General features: G+C 37.6%; 1 protein-coding gene across 1 annotated transcript in view; it reads left to right on the forward strand.

Moving 5' to 3' along the window:
- smal (smoke alarm) overlaps positions 1-19,839 on the forward strand; it is a 41,319-nt gene that overhangs the window by 13,783 nt on the left and 7,697 nt on the right. The window contains exons 2-8 of the mRNA XM_068295239.1: positions 709-1,002; positions 3,585-3,690; positions 9,741-9,972; positions 10,049-10,196; positions 15,466-15,645; positions 17,252-17,391; positions 17,819-18,026. Coding sequence (XP_068151340.1) covers positions 747-1,002; positions 3,585-3,690; positions 9,741-9,972; positions 10,049-10,196; positions 15,466-15,645; positions 17,252-17,391; positions 17,819-18,026 — 1,270 coding nt within the window. The 5' untranslated portion in view covers positions 709-746. The remainder of the gene's footprint in view (positions 1-708; positions 1,003-3,584; positions 3,691-9,740; positions 9,973-10,048; positions 10,197-15,465; positions 15,646-17,251; positions 17,392-17,818; positions 18,027-19,839) is intronic.

Genomic DNA, 19,839 nt, shown 5'->3' on the forward strand with positions numbered 1-19,839 from the left:
ACCTAACCATTGGAGGATGGCAGCTTCTGGCTTAAATTGCTTATAGCCAGCTGGCGTCCTGGTTTAATTTTTGCGTTATTTTTGCTTTCGGGCTAGCCAGCGTTAAATTAAAGCGGAAACTGGCTTAGAAAGATTCCTCCCGTTCGAGAGAGTGAGGATGGGAGCCAGCCAACCAACATGTTTGCTTTTAGCCCGCTTTCTATGCTCATATGTCTGATGCGGCTGCGGCTGTTAAGGCTGCCGAGGCTGCTGCTCAAACAAAATTGTTGCAAAATAATGTTAAATGAAAAATCACAAAGTCATCTGGCAGAGTGAACGCAGGAGAAACTGGGAGGGATCTGCCTCGTCACGCACATTCACTTTGCATTCATTCAATTCAAAGTCGACCAAGGAGCAGAGAGAACCTCGTCGACATATTTGGCGTTTCTTTCTCTTGTTTCTTTTGCCTTCTTTTTTTGGCATCAATTGAATTTCCGATTCATGCAGTGAGTTAAAGCAAAGTGATGCGATAACTAAACGTGCTTTCGAATTGAAGATTTAGATTGAGTTGATGGTGTGGGTTTAAGCTAGATGCCATGGGAAAATGCTAAACACAAAATTTTTTTACTTTAAGCTACAAACTAAATAAACATCTCCAAAATGATCTGAGCTTACTAACTTAATCATACTGTTTACCTAATTAATCAGTGTTTGTCTTTTATTTTTCAGATCTCACAACCACAACATAAAAATCTCTTCTTTCGAAAATGATGGACAGAACAGAATCTAGCAACAAAATGTTGTTCTCCCGCCAGTGCCTTTCCTCTACTGCTACTACTACAACCAATCCCCGCTCATCTACATCATCATTCACATTAGCCACAAGAATGCATAGTCGAGTGCGGCATTTAACCTGCCCCTCCAACAAATTCTTTGGCAACTGGCAGCTTAGCCTCTTGGCATTGATGATTGCCAGCGGCGCTTTAATGCTCAATACACCAACAATTGCGGCTTTCGATATTGGTAAGTTGAAAACAAAAACAGCAAAAAAAATTGATTTAATAAGCCATGACACATCAATCAGAAATGTTAACGAAAAGTACAAGGATCAGTTGATATATACCCCTTAAAAAAATATCTAGGAACTAAATTTTTTTTCTTTCTACTTTTTAAAGAACTTCTTTCGAATTGAGAACAATTCTTTTAATCGGTTCTTAGATGTTACACCATAAGAGTAGCTTATTTTCCTCAACTTAATCAATATCGGCATACCCAGTTTTCAAACAAATTATTAATGGGTATGATAGAAATATTTCTAGATTTCATGTACGGTTCAAGTGGCAGCACAACTTGACTTTGCTGAAATTTATTTTAATTGACATTGAAAGCAATTTTCATGTATCCCATGTCAGCCATTCACGCAGTTGGAGACTTTCGACTCTTTCTCCCCCCTCTTAGTCAATGGAAGTATTTTTTTTCTGTCTGCTCCATGGGGTGCCCTCAACTGGACATACATTGCAGCATCTTCTCCTGGGTTTGGGGCCTTTCTCTTCATATGGCCGTCCGCTTCTTGGCTCATTAATAGTCATATTGACATTTTTATGCTGTCTTTAAAGTTTTTCTTTCGTTTTCCGCCGTTTTCGTCTGTTCCTGCTGTTACACAGTAGTATCAATGTTTGGCTTTAATGAAGCCATATAGACATGGCTTAGGACTCAATGGCCAATTTCAATTGCCATGGCATGTCAACGGTTCATAAATTTCTATGCGATATGAGCGACAAGGCGGTTTGGCGCGGAATTCTCTTTGGTCAAAAACCAAACCAAAAATGGGGCAAAACAATTGAGCGAAAACTTTGCCCCATAAGGTGGGGTATAACAAGCGGGGTTGGCATTTGAATGGCGAATACATAAACTTAAGATAAACTTAAGCACTGGCATGGAAAACTTTATTAGGTCTACAATACATATTATTGACTTTTTCGACTGCGACAAAGTAGCCAATTGTTATTCCAGATGGAAACTACAAGATACATGAAAAACTATTAGATAAGAACGAAAATCTAAAGGCATGATTAATGGGAAAAGTTAACTAAAAGAAGAAAAGTTTCCCTTGGTGGGATATGTGACTATGACTGACGCTTTAAAGTTTCTTTCTCAAACAGGATTTCATAAGAATATGATTATTATTCTTATTGTGAAGAGGATATATGATTTTATAATCGGTTATCAAAATGCTGAAACTTAAAGTCAGATGTACTTAAATATTGATTTGTTGTTGAGTGCACTTACCAACTGTATGCATATCATCGTTGTTAACCCTTTCAATTTCCATTTCCAGTTGGACAACTTATAAAGTCATTCGTTTTGCACTCTCCCTAATCCCCTCACAAAGATCTTGAATGTTTGGCCAAATCAAATCTAACCCTGCCATAATATTTATAGTTAATCAAGCAAGCCAAATACATAAATACAAATTTATAAACATGTTCATTCAGGATTTGCTGGCTACACAACACACAAACATACAACCTAGAAAGGCAATATTTGCACTTGATGCTCCCCAAAAATACACCCCCTCCCCTCGTCCTCTTCATCATCCATACTCCATATTCACAAAAACAAACACAAGCGAAAGGAAGAAGAAGTTGTTGCACTAGACACATCGAGGCGAGTTGAGTTAGCAAAACATGCAACAATTTTCCAAATGAATGCATTTGCAATATGCAGTCAGAGTTGGAGTCATTCCTAGGCTAGTCCATGCCCTGCCCTGGCCCGGTCTGGCCTAGCCTGGCACTGGCACTGGCTTCTGACCCAACCTGAGAGAACAGCCATGGACCACATGCCATATCCAAAGACTTCACTTCGCATTAGCATTGCCAGCTATCAAATCCAATCAAGTGCAAATGCAACTTCAGGTTGGGTTCGACAAAGTCCTCTTCTCTGTTTATTTATAAACTTCTAAACGAATGCACGCACCTTGGTCCATAGTCAGAGGGACAGAGAGAGAGGAAGAAGAGGTGGGAATATGAGTGGAACTGGGATTGGTACCATGCTGGGGCCTGGGCAACAAAAGTCATGTCAAATCAGTGCTGATTCTAGTGAAAATGTCAGCAGGCGGGAAAGCGAATTTCAACTTCTTCTTCATCTTCATCTCGTATAGCTATCGGTAGGCAATAAATTAAGTAAAGTAGTTGACGTTTCTGCCAGTTCCAACTTGACTTTGGCAATGATTAAGTATGTATGTATGTGTGTGTCTGTCTTTAGTATATGGCATATACATTTGAGTTTATTCAAAACTATAGTTGATAGTGATAGGCCACCGGCAACAGAGCCCTCTTTTCCCTTACATAAAAGAAAACAAAATGTCAAAAAAGTCAAATTGACGCTTGACTTATTTTGATAGATTTGATGGGCGTTGTACACTGTGAAGTCTGTCTGTCTGTCTGTCTGCCTGACTGCAGTTGGATCCATTTCTATATTTATTTCCAGAGGGAGCTACCATTAATTTTGAATGAAAATTTTAATTTAGTTGGACAGCAACACAAAAACAAAAACGAAACGAAAATGAATTTAAAATTTTTCATCTTTTCTATTTTCTTTTACAGCTACATGCAATGTGCCTTTAGGCATGGAATCGGGAGCAATAACTGATGCTCAAATCACAGCCAGCTCAGCCCATGACACAGGCTTCGTTGGGCCCCAACATGCAAGGTGAGTTTTGTTTTGTTACTTTTTAAGAAATAAACGAAAAAAAGGTGAAAAAAGTTAGAAAAAGGGAAATCGATTTAGTTGATGTTGAGAAAGGTCAATGAATGAGGTGGGAGAGCAATGGGGTCATAGGGCATAGGGGTTTAAGATAGAGATCAGAAGTGGGCAAAGGAAAATGGCAAGACCAAAGTGAACGAGTCACTATCTGATGGTTTTAGAAAGAGTTTCGCTGAAATCGTAGAATAGAAAACTAGTTCAATGTAATTGAGATTTAAACGTATGCAGAAAGATAGCAGTTTAAGACCTTTGTTTTATATAGAATTCATAGCATAAAGTCAATCGTTTGACGGATAAAAATACGCCAACAAATCTTTTCAAAGTTTTTTTAGTTATAATTTGTATATAATATTAAATAAATTTACCCAAAATAAAAGATGCATAGAAAAATGAATTTCACTTTTTCAATGAAAGCTTCATTTTGTACATTAATCGATATATTCGTCAGACTATCTATTGAATTTACTACCGTGCGGTTGATTTCCCTCACCCCTTTGCAGCTCATTAGCCATTTAACCCCATGGTCCCCTCTATAAGAGAGTAGATGACGTAGTCTTATCATCAGAGGCAACAATGCAGCTTTACAAAGTGTTCATTTAATTGCTAATTTTATAGACGTCTTCATTAGTAATGCGATAAGAATTCAACAATAAAAATCGAAACGAAGAAAAAAAAACCAAAAAAATGTTTATTGAGGCAACAATTTTGCATATCTTGTGAGCAGCTTCTCAAATATTTAGTCTTTAGCTAGCGCCTCTTGAAAGCGATAAGATGATAAGAGGAGAGAGAAAATTGGAATCATGAATATGAAAGAGTTGTATAAGTTTCTGACAACCGATGATATCGATAGACATATCTAAAAGAAAAGACCCCCACCATTTGATTAATTAAATTCAACTTCTTTTTGTCTTATTTGTATTAACAATAAAGCAAAACGGGTTTGCCACAAACCAAATGGAAAAGGAAAACCATCAGGGTGAAATTAACTAAGATTGTGTTAAAAGTTTAGTTACCCTTACAAAAACTTAGTTTAATTCCTTTATTAAACTAACAATCCAAAGACGAGATTTCTGAAGATGTAACAAATTTCTGCAAACTTCTCCACAAAGTTAATATAGCCTAGGAAATGAAAGTGTATAGAAATTGTAAGAAGGGCATTGAAATTTCCATTTCTTGCAGCTGCTTGGGCAAGTTTTCTTGCGGCTTTTTGTCGGTTAACTTATTTTTAGTTTTTTATTGACACGTTTTTCGTTTGAATTAAAGTTTTATGATTGGACATTCGGCAGGAAGTGGGATGCGATGCAATGCGATGGGCAAACATGATGGTGATGGAATGATGTGGAAATGTGCGGGTCAGAGAGTTTATGGTATACAGGAAGTTTTGCAATTGTTGTACTAGACGATGAAGGGATATGGCAAGTTCAATGATTGATGACACCCAACCAGAAAAACACACACAGCAAAACCTCCACCCTCCCCCCAAAAAAAAACTAAAACTAAAGCCATGTAATTAGTATAAAATATCACGCATCAAACAGATGTAGTAGATGGGTGGAAGGGTGTGGGTGGGAGTAGTTGGCGGGTTCTGGGGCACTTTGAAAACCATAAACATGTCAATTACCACGTGAGTTACGGGGCAAAAATCAATGCAAACGCATCAACAGGAGGAAGAACTTAAAGATTCTTTCCTTTTTTTGTGTGTGTGTGTGCTTTGGTTGTTTTTGGTTTTTCTGTAATAATTTTGCTGTCTGCTTTTATAGACATGCACTTAAAAAACACTCAAGTGCAGGGCTTGATGGGCTGTGGATAGGGGGGAGAGGTAGACAGTCAGAAAGAAAGAGAGACAGACAGACAGACAGCCAGCCCCAGCCACAAAGGCATCATTAACATTAACCCTTTATGGCGGCTCTAAAAGTAAAACCACAAAAACGACGCGTGATGAGCACGTTGAGATAAACAAAATACATTTTTGTTTTTCTTTTTCTTCAAACCAAAAGGCAGAGGCAGAGATTAACTGGAATTTTGTTTTTACTAAAGACCAGAGCAGACAGTGGGATGGATGGACAGAATTGAACTCGAAACAAAAAGCAAAAGACAAAAGCATTGGAAATGGCAATTGGGTATTGGGTATGGGTACTGGTTGAACGTCTCTTTACAGGCAGCATTTGATATGTTTCTTTGGATGAGATGCGGGCACCTTCTATCCTCTTCCTCTCTCTCTCTCTCTGTTGCCCTGAATCACCTGAGGTGAGGTCGTGGCTAAATGTGGATATGGTTGTGGTTGTGATGGAAGCTTCTGCTGCCGTTTAGTTTGTGCAAAGTGGTTTAGATTGACAGGCAATGTGTGGTTGCTTGGCGATTCTTAACTGAGGTTAACTGACTGAGAAGTTAATGGCCAACGAAATGGATTAGCGGGAAATGAATTTATTATGTACTTTAAGTGACAGATAGAAACTAGTTTATATCAGGTTTCTTGATTTAGATCACTTTTTAACATAATTTCGTATATCAGTTGCAATCAAAGTCACTAAAAGAATTCATTTAGAACAAGTTTTTCCGTAGACTGGATATAAATATGTTAAATTGTTTGGAAAACTAAACATTTTTTATGCAAGAAACTCTAAAAATTCATAAAAAATATTTTAGAGTCTAGTTTATGCCATCCTTTTGGCTTATATTATGTTGTCATAGCCTAGACATTCAGTTTATTTCAGTTTACTAAAATTTCAAAGTAAACATTGTGTTAATTTTCAAAAACCTTGTGAAATTTGAGAACTTGCCTTGACATTTCCATAGTGCTTAGCTGGAATTTCCTTCATAACTTTCGTCTAAACATCTTCCTTTTTAGCCTAGATCTTTTTACCTTTTTTCAAACTGTCAAAGCTTTAACCAAGCGTAGTTAAAGTTGACTCAATATTAAATTCAGTTGCTCTTAACCCTCTGCTGTTACAAGCAGACAAAAACCCTTCAAACTCTTACCGAACCAAAGCAACTTTCTTTTGTCTTTTGCGTCCCAACTCTAACTTCTTCTCCTTCCCCCTGTCACTGCAATCTCGAACTAACTAACTAACTAGCACAACGCCACCCAAGTCCAATCAGGCGAGCTGCAATTTGCTTTCATCCGTCCAAACGACCGTCTGCCGAAAAATAAGAAAAAATTGAAAGAAAAGTTCCAACTAAAGCAAAAGTTCAAAAGTGCAGGCAGCATTATAATTTGTGGCTGCCGTGCACTTACCTAACCAGGCATACTCCAAAAGCAAACTTAAAGTAATTCATTACGAGGAAAAAGACTTCAAATAGCAAACATGCACTTACAACAAATCACGCGGAGAGGCAAATCGGAGGCTGTTGGGGCTTGGCTTAGGATTGGGTTAACTTGACTAGTGGACAAGGACAGGATGCCAAACATGTTGATGGAAGGGGGGGGGGTCTTTTTATTCTCTTTCTTTTTTTTTTTTTTTTGAGGACCCCGTCATCGTCTGGGGCTATTGAATTACAAAGATTAGTTTAATGACAGTTGGCGCTGTTTGATTTTCATTACCTCGCCCTAGCTGGCAATTCTCCTCTTCCTTCTCCTGCCCAACCTCATCCTGACAAAACGGCCTGGTCAGGCCATTAAATTTACAACCTCTTACATATTAAAAACAGCAAAAAGAAACGTAGAGAGAAAAAAATAATATGTACATATATAGGTAAGAGAGTATGTACATGCGGCGCTTGATTAGAAGCTGAAGCCTCATTGAGTCGTCCAGGGGACTGCGGGACCGGGTGCTGGGGTGCCCGGCAGCCAGGCAGTTAGTCAGTCCATCAGGATGGCTGGAAATGAGCAGCCTGAACGACGGAACGACCCAACGACCAACTGAATGACCGACCAACGGGCGCAGATTGTTAACTTTGGCAATAACAATAATTAAAGTCAAGTTGAAATGCACATAACTGCGGATATTAGCATTTTAAATGATGTTTATACGTTTCTCTTCCTCTTGTTCTCTGTCTCTCTTTCTCTCTCTCGCTCTCCCTTATTCTCTTTGCGCCGTCATTTTCTTCTCTCATCTCTGGTTGCCTTCGGGTTATTTGCTTTTTGGAGCTACTGAAGGAGAAGATGTACAAGCAGTGAAAAAAAAAAAGAAAATAGGAGCAAAAATATATTTAGACAGAGAGAGAAAGATACTTGTAGGGATACAGAAAGAGAGAGAAGTCTAAGCAATTTTATGAAGATTAAATTGACCTTTTTTTGCCCAGTTGTGGGAAAAGCCATCTCCATTCACATCCCCATCTCCTTTTTTTTTTTTTTAATAAAGCAACTTTGATCTATGCACTTGAAAATAATTGCAGTTTGGTAATGAATATTGCATGGGATACCACCCAGAGGAAAAAGAAAGGGAAAGAAAGAGATTGTGTACTTAAAAGGATGAGAGATAATTAAAAAAGGAAAAGATTCTGAAATACAGTCAGGCAAATAAGTGGATACTAATGACATTGGAGTGTACATACATGTGTCTAAAAATGAGCTAATTTAGATTTCTTTTACTACATTCATACTATGAATTTATAAATACAGTTGCTAAAATAAAATTAAGAGCTATCCTTATGTGACGAAATAGAATAAAAATGTTTTCAAAAGTCCTTAAAAGAGCTACAAACTGTAAAATTTGGTGGCGATTAACAAATTTAGAATATCCTGAGTCCCCTCAAGATTCGTTCCTGTATTAAATATACAATTTGGTCCTTAAACATTTTAGGCATAGTTCGTATATAAAGCTTGTGATCTAAAATATTTCATTGACTTTCAAAGTTATATATGTACATATATGAATTCTGAAACTTTGTGTTGTTTTCTGAGGTTGACCTTAAGACAAGTTTCCCGAAAGGACAAAGTATTAGATGTGACTTCAATTGATGTAAACCATATTTTGCTACGACAATTGATTCAATTTAGATAACAAATTATTTTAAACCATAAACTGTCTGCACTCAATTATTTAAAGCCTTTGTAAATCTCTGGCTTAGGGCCCTTCAACTACAGACAAGTTACTTAAGCCCAAGAAACTGACTCAATTGATGCGGAAACAAGAGGAATACTAATTGCACATGCACAAACAGAGGGAGGGAGAGAAAGAGAGAGAGAGAGATACTGATTGGGTGAAGGGGGCGGCGGCTTCATAAAAATTAATAACAAATTGGCAGAAATGCATTAAAAACGCATGTCGGTCGACTAAATAAATATGGCAATCAAATTCAATAACCTGAACCTGGCAGGCATTCGATACTAGGCAGGAGGCCAAAATGCTAGACTCACAGGTTCGTTTGGCTTGAAATGAAGCAATTTACAAAACGACTACATGAGAAGGCCAGAAAGAGACAAAACCAAAAAAGATAGAAAGAGACTCAAAGAGGCCTAGTGCCTAGTCACAGGCCCATGAATAATGGCCAAACATTAAGGCCCCCAAAATGCAATCAAGCATGTAAAACTTAATTGAAATATAAACCGAAAAACGTATTTGTAGTGGTTAACATATCAATACCAGGCAAAAACCTGATGAGGAGGGGGGTGTAAGAAGAAGGAACTGAGTAAAGGAAATGTTGAGGATGAAATTGATTAAAGTTAGGCTGGCAAGAGAGTGAGAGAGTGAGGCTTGTGTATAACTTAAATTAATCCTTAATTACATAGACAACATCCTGCTGTGTGTGTAAAACCGCAACAGCTTAACGAACGAGACGAGCTGCCAGACAAAGTTCTTTTCCCCCACCCCCTACCCCACCCCATCACATCACATCCCAAGATCTTCCCTTTCCCCACAAATGTCAGTGGTCGTGTGGTGCCGAACGCTTAATGTCAATTAATTTATAAGAAAATTTCCTCCTGCGCAACTGGTTTTTGTTTTTTAGTTTCGTTTAGCCTTGCGTTTTGCGTTTTGTGTCCAGAGGCAGTTGGCTACCGCAGTTGAAGGCTAATTAATAAAGTCTTTTCTTATTTTTATTCTCTTCCTTTGCAGACTGAAAACTGATAATAATGGCGGTGCCTGGTGCCCCAAACACATGGTCTCGAATGCATTGAAGGAATATCTGCAAATTGACTTGCTGCAAACGCATGTGATTACCGCCATAAGGACACAGGGACGTTTTGGCAAGGGTCAGGGTCAGGAATACACCGAATTCTATGTGTTGGAATACTGGCGTCCGGGTTTCGATAAATGGCAACGCTGGAAGAACACCCAAGGCAAAGAGGTAAATAATTCAACCAGGTCCACATTATATTTCTCTGTTCTCTATGTTATTTTGCTTTTCGCTTCATCTCTTGCAGATTCTATCGGGCAATATCAACACTTACAGTGAGGTGGAGAATGCCTTGCAGCCCATAATATTTGCCTCAAAGATACGCATTTATCCATATGGTCAATACGATCGCACTGTCTGTCTGCGGGCCGAAATCGTAGGTTGTCCATGGCAAGGTAAGTGTATTTATGCAAAGCGTGCAAAATTGAAACGAACGTGATAAAAACTAGACATGAGCAATGATAGTGCGGAAAGGCTAACAGAGTTTTAGTGTCAGCGTTAATTTATCATCTCCACTAAGCTTAGCAGTAGTTAGTCCCAAGGAGCGGTGTGTTCTTAAGTCTGTCTACAGCAACAACAACGACGCAAATGAAAAAGCGGCTTAAGTGTCTTTTGGCTGTTTGGACAGACATTGGCATGGCAAAATGTGGGGAATCATGATGGGATGAAAATTCTTCTAATGAAATATAAGAATTTATTTCAGATATATGTGCTTTAAAAAATACTCTAAATTTTCAAAATGGAATGTTAATGGGTAACAAAATCAGAAGTAAAATATTTTAACTTGAAATTTCTATTTTCCTTATTTGGTATTTCTCCCTAAAAGTTTGAGTTGCTTATTCAGGATAAATGGTTTAAATCTTAAGGAAGGTTACATTATAAAGAATACCTTTATGAAAATAATTAAAATTACTCTTTTTTCACAATTTGCATGTCATAAAAATAATTGGCATTTACTTAAATGATATCTCCATTTTCTAACTAACTGCAAAACTGTCTTAAGTGTTTGCCAACATTTCATATACAAACTACTCTATTAACCCAAACATGACTTTGCAGTTGAAAAGTCATTATAAATGAAAGTACTCACCCAATGTTTCCAATGAAATTACAGGTCTAAAGTCTAGACCGTAAATCGGTAGAAACGTTCATTCCCTTACTCCAATTTAGTTGAAACAAGTTCTAAGCAGTGTATTAGAAAGAACCGCATAATCGAATCAAGTAAAATCGCTGCGCCTATGTTTAGATAGGGTAAGAAAATGCGAGAGAGAGAGACAGACCCCCCCTGGATCTGCCTTCATTCAAAGGCAAACTGTAGCACATGAGCCACGCAACTTGACTTGTAGTAATGTGTACTTGAAAGAGAAAAAATAAAAACAAGAATATACATATATGTATATGTGGATATATATCGCGTGCAGACATTGGAAAAACACAAAAAAATCGAAATCCCAGACGACAACAAGCCAGGAGGCAGGTAGGCAGGAGGAATGGGCAACTCAAAAGGCAGAAACTATGCAGACGACAAGCTAAAACAGCAAACAGAAACTTCAACCTAGAGCTGGGAATCGGGAACTGGGTACTGGGGGATTCTGAGTGTACCTGGTGATGGTCTGGTCGAGGTTGTTGTTGTTTGCACGCAATTGTCAAGTAGTGCACGAGTCAGAAACAAGTCTGGACAAACAAATTTTTCTATAATTTTCATAGAATGTATGGACTTGGGAACTTGGGCGATAACCCAAACGCGCCTAATGACAATTTGTATGTATTTGTATGTACGTACAAAGTCCGCTGGGAGCAAAAAACCCGTGAGGTAGCAATACAACAGTGGTTGGTCTATAGTGCGAGGGCGCGGAAGTTGAAAATTATTCTGTAAATTAACGCAGAGTCTTGATAAGTGGCGCCATTTTGCGGTGGTCGGTCAAAACTATGCACACACACACACACACATGTCCCTATCCCATGTGGGTAAGTAAATGGGGAGCTAAAGTAAAAACATGCAAACTCAAACCAAAAGCCAGAAGCAAATCCTCACTACTTCAGCTCCTTCTACCCGTCTAATTTGCTTCCTTCTTCAACATTTTGCGGCCATGTCATTTGATTTGCCATGGGGAATTTAGATGTATGAACTGAGAGCGCATTTTGTATGCAAATTAACTTAACAGATAAGACGTGGGAGGGCTGATGGGTCTAGACAACTGGCAGACAAGACGAACATACGCTATGCTTGGGCCGGCAAAACGAAATCAATAAAATCGAGCAGTTACAACTTGCTCGATATTTTATAGTAGATGAACAAAACAGTTTTTGATCTAAACTCTCTCATAATTGTTTATAAATTGTGGCCATAAATTCTGTATCTCAATGTCTGTCTGCTAGGCAAAAGCATTCAAAATGCAAATCAATGGACGCCAATGCCGCACCTCTATAAGAAATCGAATACCACACCCAAAAAACGTCACCTGGAAGCGGCGCCCCACAATCATTTGGTCACGTCATGTCGAAAAGATAATCCGCCGCTTCTTATTCCTCTGGTCTACCACCAACCAACCAGTCACACTTTGCCCCTGATTATGATGATTTCGAACAAATAATAGCTGCTCTTAGCCCTTGGAAAATCGAAATGAAATCCAAATTTGGTATGGGTTAAAGTGCATTATAAATGCAGCAAACTGATTAGCGTTAAGCTTGGGATTTATGACATCAACTTGGACTTGGTTTTTTTTTGTCTTTTTTCACTGCCTCTCAGCAATTTAAATAATTTATGAATGTTTAGAGGGCATTAAGTTGAAATTGAAGTAGAGGTTTTTTCTTTTGTGTTGAAATGAATTGCTGCTTACTGAAGAAGTTGAATGTCTTGAGGAATAAAATGGTAATAGGTTTCAGGTCGAGAGCAAAGTATTTGTGTCATAACATGGGGCTCTAAAATGATCCATACTTCATGATAATATTGTGCTGAACTATTTTATGATATCTGAAGTTAACAAATCAAAGCTACGACATAGTTTGAAGTCAGTTATTTAAAATGGTTGATAAGGAGCTGCCTTAAGTTCCTAAAATGTAAACTAGATTTATAGTCTTTCCTTTTGTCTAACAATTAATTGGCCTTCTTTTTTCAGAGATTCTTTTTTAACAGTCAAAGTTATCCAAAGATCTCCGTTTTTTTTTTTTGCAATTCGTTTTTTTTTTTTTTCACCTGTTAAACACGCATTTGTTCGATATAAATCCGATTTACCTGCCAATTTTGTAAAGTAAATCAGCGTTTCGCAGATGAACAAGCCTATACTTTTCTGGTTCACTGTGTGCACATATCTATCTGTAGAATTTACTTTAAATTTGATTTAACTTGTAACCGTTTCAATTGCTGCTCAATTTGACTCATCAGCAAAAGCGCGTCGACATTGTCGTCGTCGACCTCCTCCTCATCTGTCATTGGTTCGCGTGACGAGGCCAAAAAAAAGAAGGAAGAAAATTACATTTTATATATATTGTAAGTTGACTGTCTCTTTGAACTTGCCCCGCCCACTGACTGGCTCTGCCCTAGCTGTGTCTTCACGCACTAAAATGAGGACTTGTTCGTTTCTGTGCTCTTGTTTAATACCCTAAACCCACACACACATAGGACAAAAGGGTATATTTGGCTTGCTAAAACGTTTGTTAACGGCAATGGCTGGTAATAGCCAAAGTTCAACAAAACTTGCATAATGGAAAAGAGTATTTAAATGTCATTGAATTGCCTCAAGAAACATACATTTTCTTTCTTTCTTTTTTTTTGGGTAAGTTTCCCCACTTTTGTCTCTCGACACGCAAATAAAAATCGCATGCAGGCACGCGAATAACAAGGCAGACATAAAGCGAGAAGAAGGGAGTCTTAGAGCTCCACTTCTCCCTTCCCACAAAACTTCAGTCCCATTCCCAGCCCCATCCTTTTATGTTGTCTCCCCCTGGTTTTGCTCCTTCTAGCCACATGTGGACATTGCGTGAATGTTGTCGCCGAGGCAATTGTAAAACGCGCTGCCTTAAATGTCTTTACAGTTAATTAAATTTACCCATATACCGTTTTATATGCAAGTAGTTATGTCCTATAAGTGGGTATATATACACATATATGTACCAGTTGACGTGTCAGGACAACGGTCAGTGGAAATTTCAGATCCAGTAATTTATATAATTAAAATGAGACTACTAAATAAAAACTCATATTCACTCATATTGTGTGTGTGTGTACTAGGTTGCCTAATAGATGGATGGATGTATATAGATAATTATCTATGCCCAATGCGTAGGTCGATTTCGGATCCCCTCCTCCTCTCGCCCCGTAATTATATGTAATTATGTGATTTTTGGTAATTATTGGAAAATTCCTTTGTCTGTTTTATTTTGTCCTGTTTTACCACGTGCCAGGACTGTGTAAATAGGAAATGAGAAAAAATTCTAGTGAATTAGTTAAACGCGTGCGCTTGAGTTAAGGTATATAATTATTTTGAGTGCCTTGGCAACTCTGCTTTTATTTTCCTGGCTCTTACCAGACCCCAAATTGTTATTGTTGTTGTTATTTACCTTCCACCTGACTTTATTTTTGCTTAGCATGTGTGTGTGTGTGTGTGTGGACTACAACACTTAGTGAGTATAATTAGGTTTAGGTGCTATGCTTTTTTTTAATTTCTACGTATTGCAAGAGGAAATAACATTACTGAAAGTAATCGGGAATCAATTATTATTCAAGTGATTGAATAGAGTTTGTTTTCCAAGAAAATGTTTAGTTTAGAAGGTATTTTACTTCTTTGGTATTAGACTTATCGATTTTCAGAGCATATTACTTTGCTTTTTATAAACTTAAATTGAAACTAAACCACTTTATCTAGCTGCTCGAAGAGTTTTTAGTTCTAAATATAAATCTTAAACTCAAGTTATTTAAATACCTCCCCCAATTTTTACATTTGCTCTTCCCGACAATAGAGTAATGTCAGTCATTTAGTTGGTCATGTAATTGATAGCTCTTAAAACATGGAAACATTATCTATAGTCTCTCTTCTAAACTGAATCCTTCAAACAAAACATGAAAAACGCTTTGTTAAACTCACCAAAAAAACAAAAAGAACAACACTAAAACATGACTCAGCCCATTTCGCCCCCCGAAAAATGAAAAAAACACACACACATTTGACTTTGACATTGAAAAACTATAACAGACAATGCTTTCTACCTCCCTATCCCTCACCCATTTTTAAAATACCCAACTTTGTGCCAAAAATAGCCACAAAAACCAAATGGCAGACGCACAGACACTCATACACACACACACACACATGCATACACACTCGTTCAAGGGAAAGACAAAACGAAATTATGTTTGAAGTAACTCAATATCCTTCTCCGACACTCAGGACTGGAGCCAACAAAAACTAAAAACTGAAAATTTACCGCAGTTTAAAAACCAATAGGGAATAAGTAGACTGTTAGCCAGTTTGTCAGTCGTTTGTCTACATCACGTGACACAGAACGTGACGTGTAGGCGGCTCGTGTTACGGTTTTCGATTTTTTTTTTTTGGGGTAAGGGTTCTTGTGGCTGTTCTGTCGCTTGCCTTTTTCTCCGAATTGCTATTGTTGTTGTTATATATTTAAAAATTTAATTTCCCATACATTTCATTTGTGTATTTTCAGAGGGCATTGTTTCATACAGTATACCGAAGGGCGTGCAACGTGGCATGGAAGTGGATTTATCGGACAAAACATATGATGGCAATGAGCAGGGCGATCGTTATGTGGATGGTTTGGGTCAATTGGTGGATGGACAAAAGGGCAAGGATAATTTCCGTACCGATATTCATGGATTTGGCAAAGGTAAGCACAACAGTTTATATATAAATCAAGCTACATTACGGTTTGGGATAAAAGTCGTAATCATGTTGGGAGTTATAGGGGTGAAATTATAGAGAGATATATAAAGGGTTAAACTACAGATTTTTATAACCCAACATCATTTTTCGTTCCCTTTACCAGACTCTATTTTCTCACAAACTTAGCAGTTATACAATATCAATTAGATCCAGAGCTTCCTGTAGGCAAAAACTTTGCAATTTTAAAGGTTTCCTTTATATAACCTAAAATAAACCTCCAACTTTCACCATATATTTAACCAACTGAAATCCCACAAAAGATTTATGGTTATAGGGAAAAATAGCAGAAAAAAAAAAATAGAAAGGAAAATACTGATTAACATCAAATAATTACAAAAGTTCACCGACAGAAAAACCATAAGGCAAAGTCCAACCTTTCCCTTCTCATCTAAAAGGCTCACTTCATTGAACAGCAAATCGTACCGACCTCGGGTCCTGGGCCAGAAAACTTTCCAGTTTGGCAAATAATTTGCCTCTCTCTCTCTTACTCTGTACTGAGAGTAGCAACAACAATGACTCTATACACAATAAACAAGAATAAATAATAACTTTTTGGACTATTTGCTGGCGACGCAGTAAACTTGGCCGGATGCGAAAACTATGCGCCTGTAAAAATGTAAACATTATGCATATTTGATAATTTATGGCAACACTGGCATTCATTTCCGACTCGCTGGTAAACTTTTTGGCCTAAGTAAAGGCCGGCAGGCAAAGAGGGAATGGAGTGGATTGGAGTTTGAGTTGATTTTTTGCCATTTCGCACATTTCTGGCAAATGGCCAATAATCGAAATTATTGAAAACTTTACCGTAAAGCAGCAAAGTTCCCTCAGACAATTAGAGGAGACGAAGGCATCGTAATCCCTGTCTGGAGTCAAAAAGAAATTGGTAGTTGGAGTTGGGAGTTTTGGAGTTTGTCTCGCCAGAGTCATAATAAAAAAGCATTTCATTTGGTTTCGCATTGCAGTTAAAGTTTCACATAATTCCCATTCCCAAAAGCAAATACCATTTGCATTTCTTTCCCTCACTTGGAATCGATATTTAAGGGCGTAAACCGCGTATTGATTTCGTTTCGTTGGTCATAAAAACAGCGGACGCCCAAATGTCTCAACTTGTATGTATAATTTCTGGCTTGTTTGCCTTGCCATCTAACCATAGTTGAGTTAATATTGCATGACTTATGCATTGAAGGTTCGGTGGTGACTCTCTAAGCTCCCCCTCACACACACAAACAAACACACACTCTCATACAAATTAGGGCCATGCAAACAAAGCGGTAGAAAGAAATGGCTTAAATGTCGCATTGGCCATAATTTCTAGTTATGAGCAATCTGCTGTTCCCCATCGCCGTGAGCAATTTTGTTTGTTTTTTTCGGAGGGGAACTTGAACCCAACACTCTGCTCTGGAAATGAAGGGGGCTTAAATAGCTTTACATGCCAACACACACACACACACACTGTATGTGGGCTGATCCCCACCAACTACGTGTATATTGATTTTTCTTACTTCCCATTTTGATGTTATTCACTTTTTATTTTTTTCTGTTTCCAGGTTATGAATGGATTGGCTGGCGGAATGATACACCCGGTCTGTTGAGTAAACCGGTTGAAATTGCCTTTGAATTTGATACGGTTCGCAATTTTAGTGCCGTTGTCTTACACACGAACAATATGTTCACCAAAGATGTTCAGGTGAGTCCCACAAAAACAAAAAGGGGAAAATTTGTTGACTTATTAAACATTAAAAAAGCAATAGAGCGATAAGGAAAACAGATGGTTAAAAATCTTATAAAAAGGCAGATTGAAGAAGATTGTTCTTTAGATTATATGCATGTTATATAATCATATATAAATAGGTTCATTTAAAGGAGAGAATATTATTAACTTGGTATTTCCTAGTAAAATTTCCTTAGCCAATGGGTAAATGACTATAACTAAGCATTACGATTTGATATTTTATCCAAATATGCTTAACCAATGTCTTCATTGAGGTAAAGGCCAAGGAGATTTCGTTTGATAAAGTACAAACAAAACTTTATTGGCAATTAAGCAAAGAGACTTTAGAAAACCAAAGTTTTCCAAGTTCAGAAACTAACATGAATTCTCCTTCTTTTTTTAGGTCTTTGTGCATGCCAAAGTCTTCTTTAGCATTGGCGGACGATATTTCTCTGGAGAACCTGTACAATTCTCATATATGCCCGATACCATAATGGATCATGCCAGAGATGTAACCATCAAGCTACATCATCGTGTTGGCAAATATCTGAAAATCAATTTGTATTTCGCTGTCAAATGGATAATGTTATCTGAGATCAGTTTTATATCCGGTAAGTACGTGAGAGATGTGATGTAAAAATTGCCAGAAAATTGCAAATGCATTTGGCATGCAGAAAATGCATAAACGACTACGTAAGACTACATAAAAGGAGGGGAAAAAAAGAAATCAGAAGAGAAAAAATTGCATACCGAACAAATGCATTTTTCAGCTTCATTTCACTTTCAAGTGTGCCACATGCATTACACTTAACTCAACTTGCCTGGGGAGGTGGGTTAAGGAAGGGCGAAGGGATAAAGCATTTTTCCAACATTTTGGCTAACAACAATGGCAGATAAGCGCATGAATACGGAGTAAAAAGAATATGTAGAAAGCGGAATAGAGGAGACAGATACATGTACATGGACGCAGATTGGGAAGAAGGGAGGAAATTCAAGTGGGAGGAAAGTCAATAAAATGCCCAAAGCCCATCGAGTAAGGGACTCAGGCCTGTAAAATGTAAACAAAATGCCAAGGCTTAGGGGTAGGTTAGGTTATCTGCCTAGGCCCCCCACCACCATCACCATCAGCAACAACAACGCCGCTTCTAGGACATGCAGTGCGCCAGGACATGCATTGCATTTTTCAACTAGCATTTCCTCTTGGCATGTCCTGATTAAATTGTACCAAGTGCAAGGCTCAATTCTTCGATTCGAGGATTCCATTCATTCCCTGATTCGCTCTCTTTCTCTCTCTCTCTCTCTCTCTTTATTCTGACTGTCTGCATTTCCTGCATTTGGACAAGATTTTAATGCCACATTTACCCTCTCTCGATGTCACAAATTGTTCAATGTTTACAAAGGGAGAGGAGGGTCCTGAATCCTGGGGATCGGTCACTGAACCAGAGTTAAGATCATTTATATTCATTCGAATATTTTCCATGTTTTGTTTTTTGTTTTTTCGGTGGTTGAACTGCAAATCCATGTGGTAGGTGTGAATCAGAGACTAGGGGGATAAAATATAATATCATGGACATGTTTGATTGATGAGTCAAATAGAGCGTGCCACATGAATAGGGATTTCTGCCTCTTGGTTCGCTCTATGTCTTTTGTTTTTACTGCAGATGGCATATCAGAGGGAAATGAATTGAAAAAAAACCCAGAGGGAGGCTGTACAACTAAATGGTTTTATGAAAGGAAGTCGAGCTATAAATCGCATTCAACTGAGATTTTTATAGTTCAATTAAAATGACATACGAATTGGAAAGATGCTGAGCCTAAACTAGAAAAGAAGACAGGAAGAAAGTTATATCTTTAGAAGATATTACAAAGGAAACTATGACAACAGATAAGAAAAGGCAAAGAAATATTTGGTATTATAAGATTGTAAATCCTTTAGGATATTTCTTATGGAATGGAAAAAAGTGATATATAGGTTTGTGAAATTTTACACGGGCTTATGTTATAAGTTTCCCCAAAAGTAAACGACCTCAGGAGAATGGAAAGTATGGATTAAAAAGTCAATTTTAATGTAGGGATTTATGTTATGCCGAAGTAAAGGCAATAAAAAAGAAAAACATGCGAAACAGATGAGTATACATATAATGTTTAAAAGTTCCCTGGCGACCCTCCCCAAAGAAATTCAAAGCATATAGAAGAAAAGTGACACAAACATATCAATATTATTTAGGACCTTGCACCTGCATAACAAATATTTAAAATCTACAATCAATATGGTTCATATCATATCTCTGAAAATCTTTTTGGGATTCCCAATCTGAAGATAAACATTGACCTAAGTTTCCTCGTACTTATTCTAATTATTCAGAGTTCATTTGCTTTATCTTCTTCATCTTAATATTTTTTAAAAGATTTCTACTCAATATA

This window comes from Drosophila tropicalis, unplaced genomic scaffold (genome assembly GCF_018151085.1).
Source record: "Drosophila tropicalis isolate 14030-0801.00 unplaced genomic scaffold, ASM1815108v1 contig_845, whole genome shotgun sequence".
NCBI lineage: Eukaryota > Metazoa > Arthropoda > Insecta > Diptera > Drosophilidae > Drosophila > Drosophila tropicalis.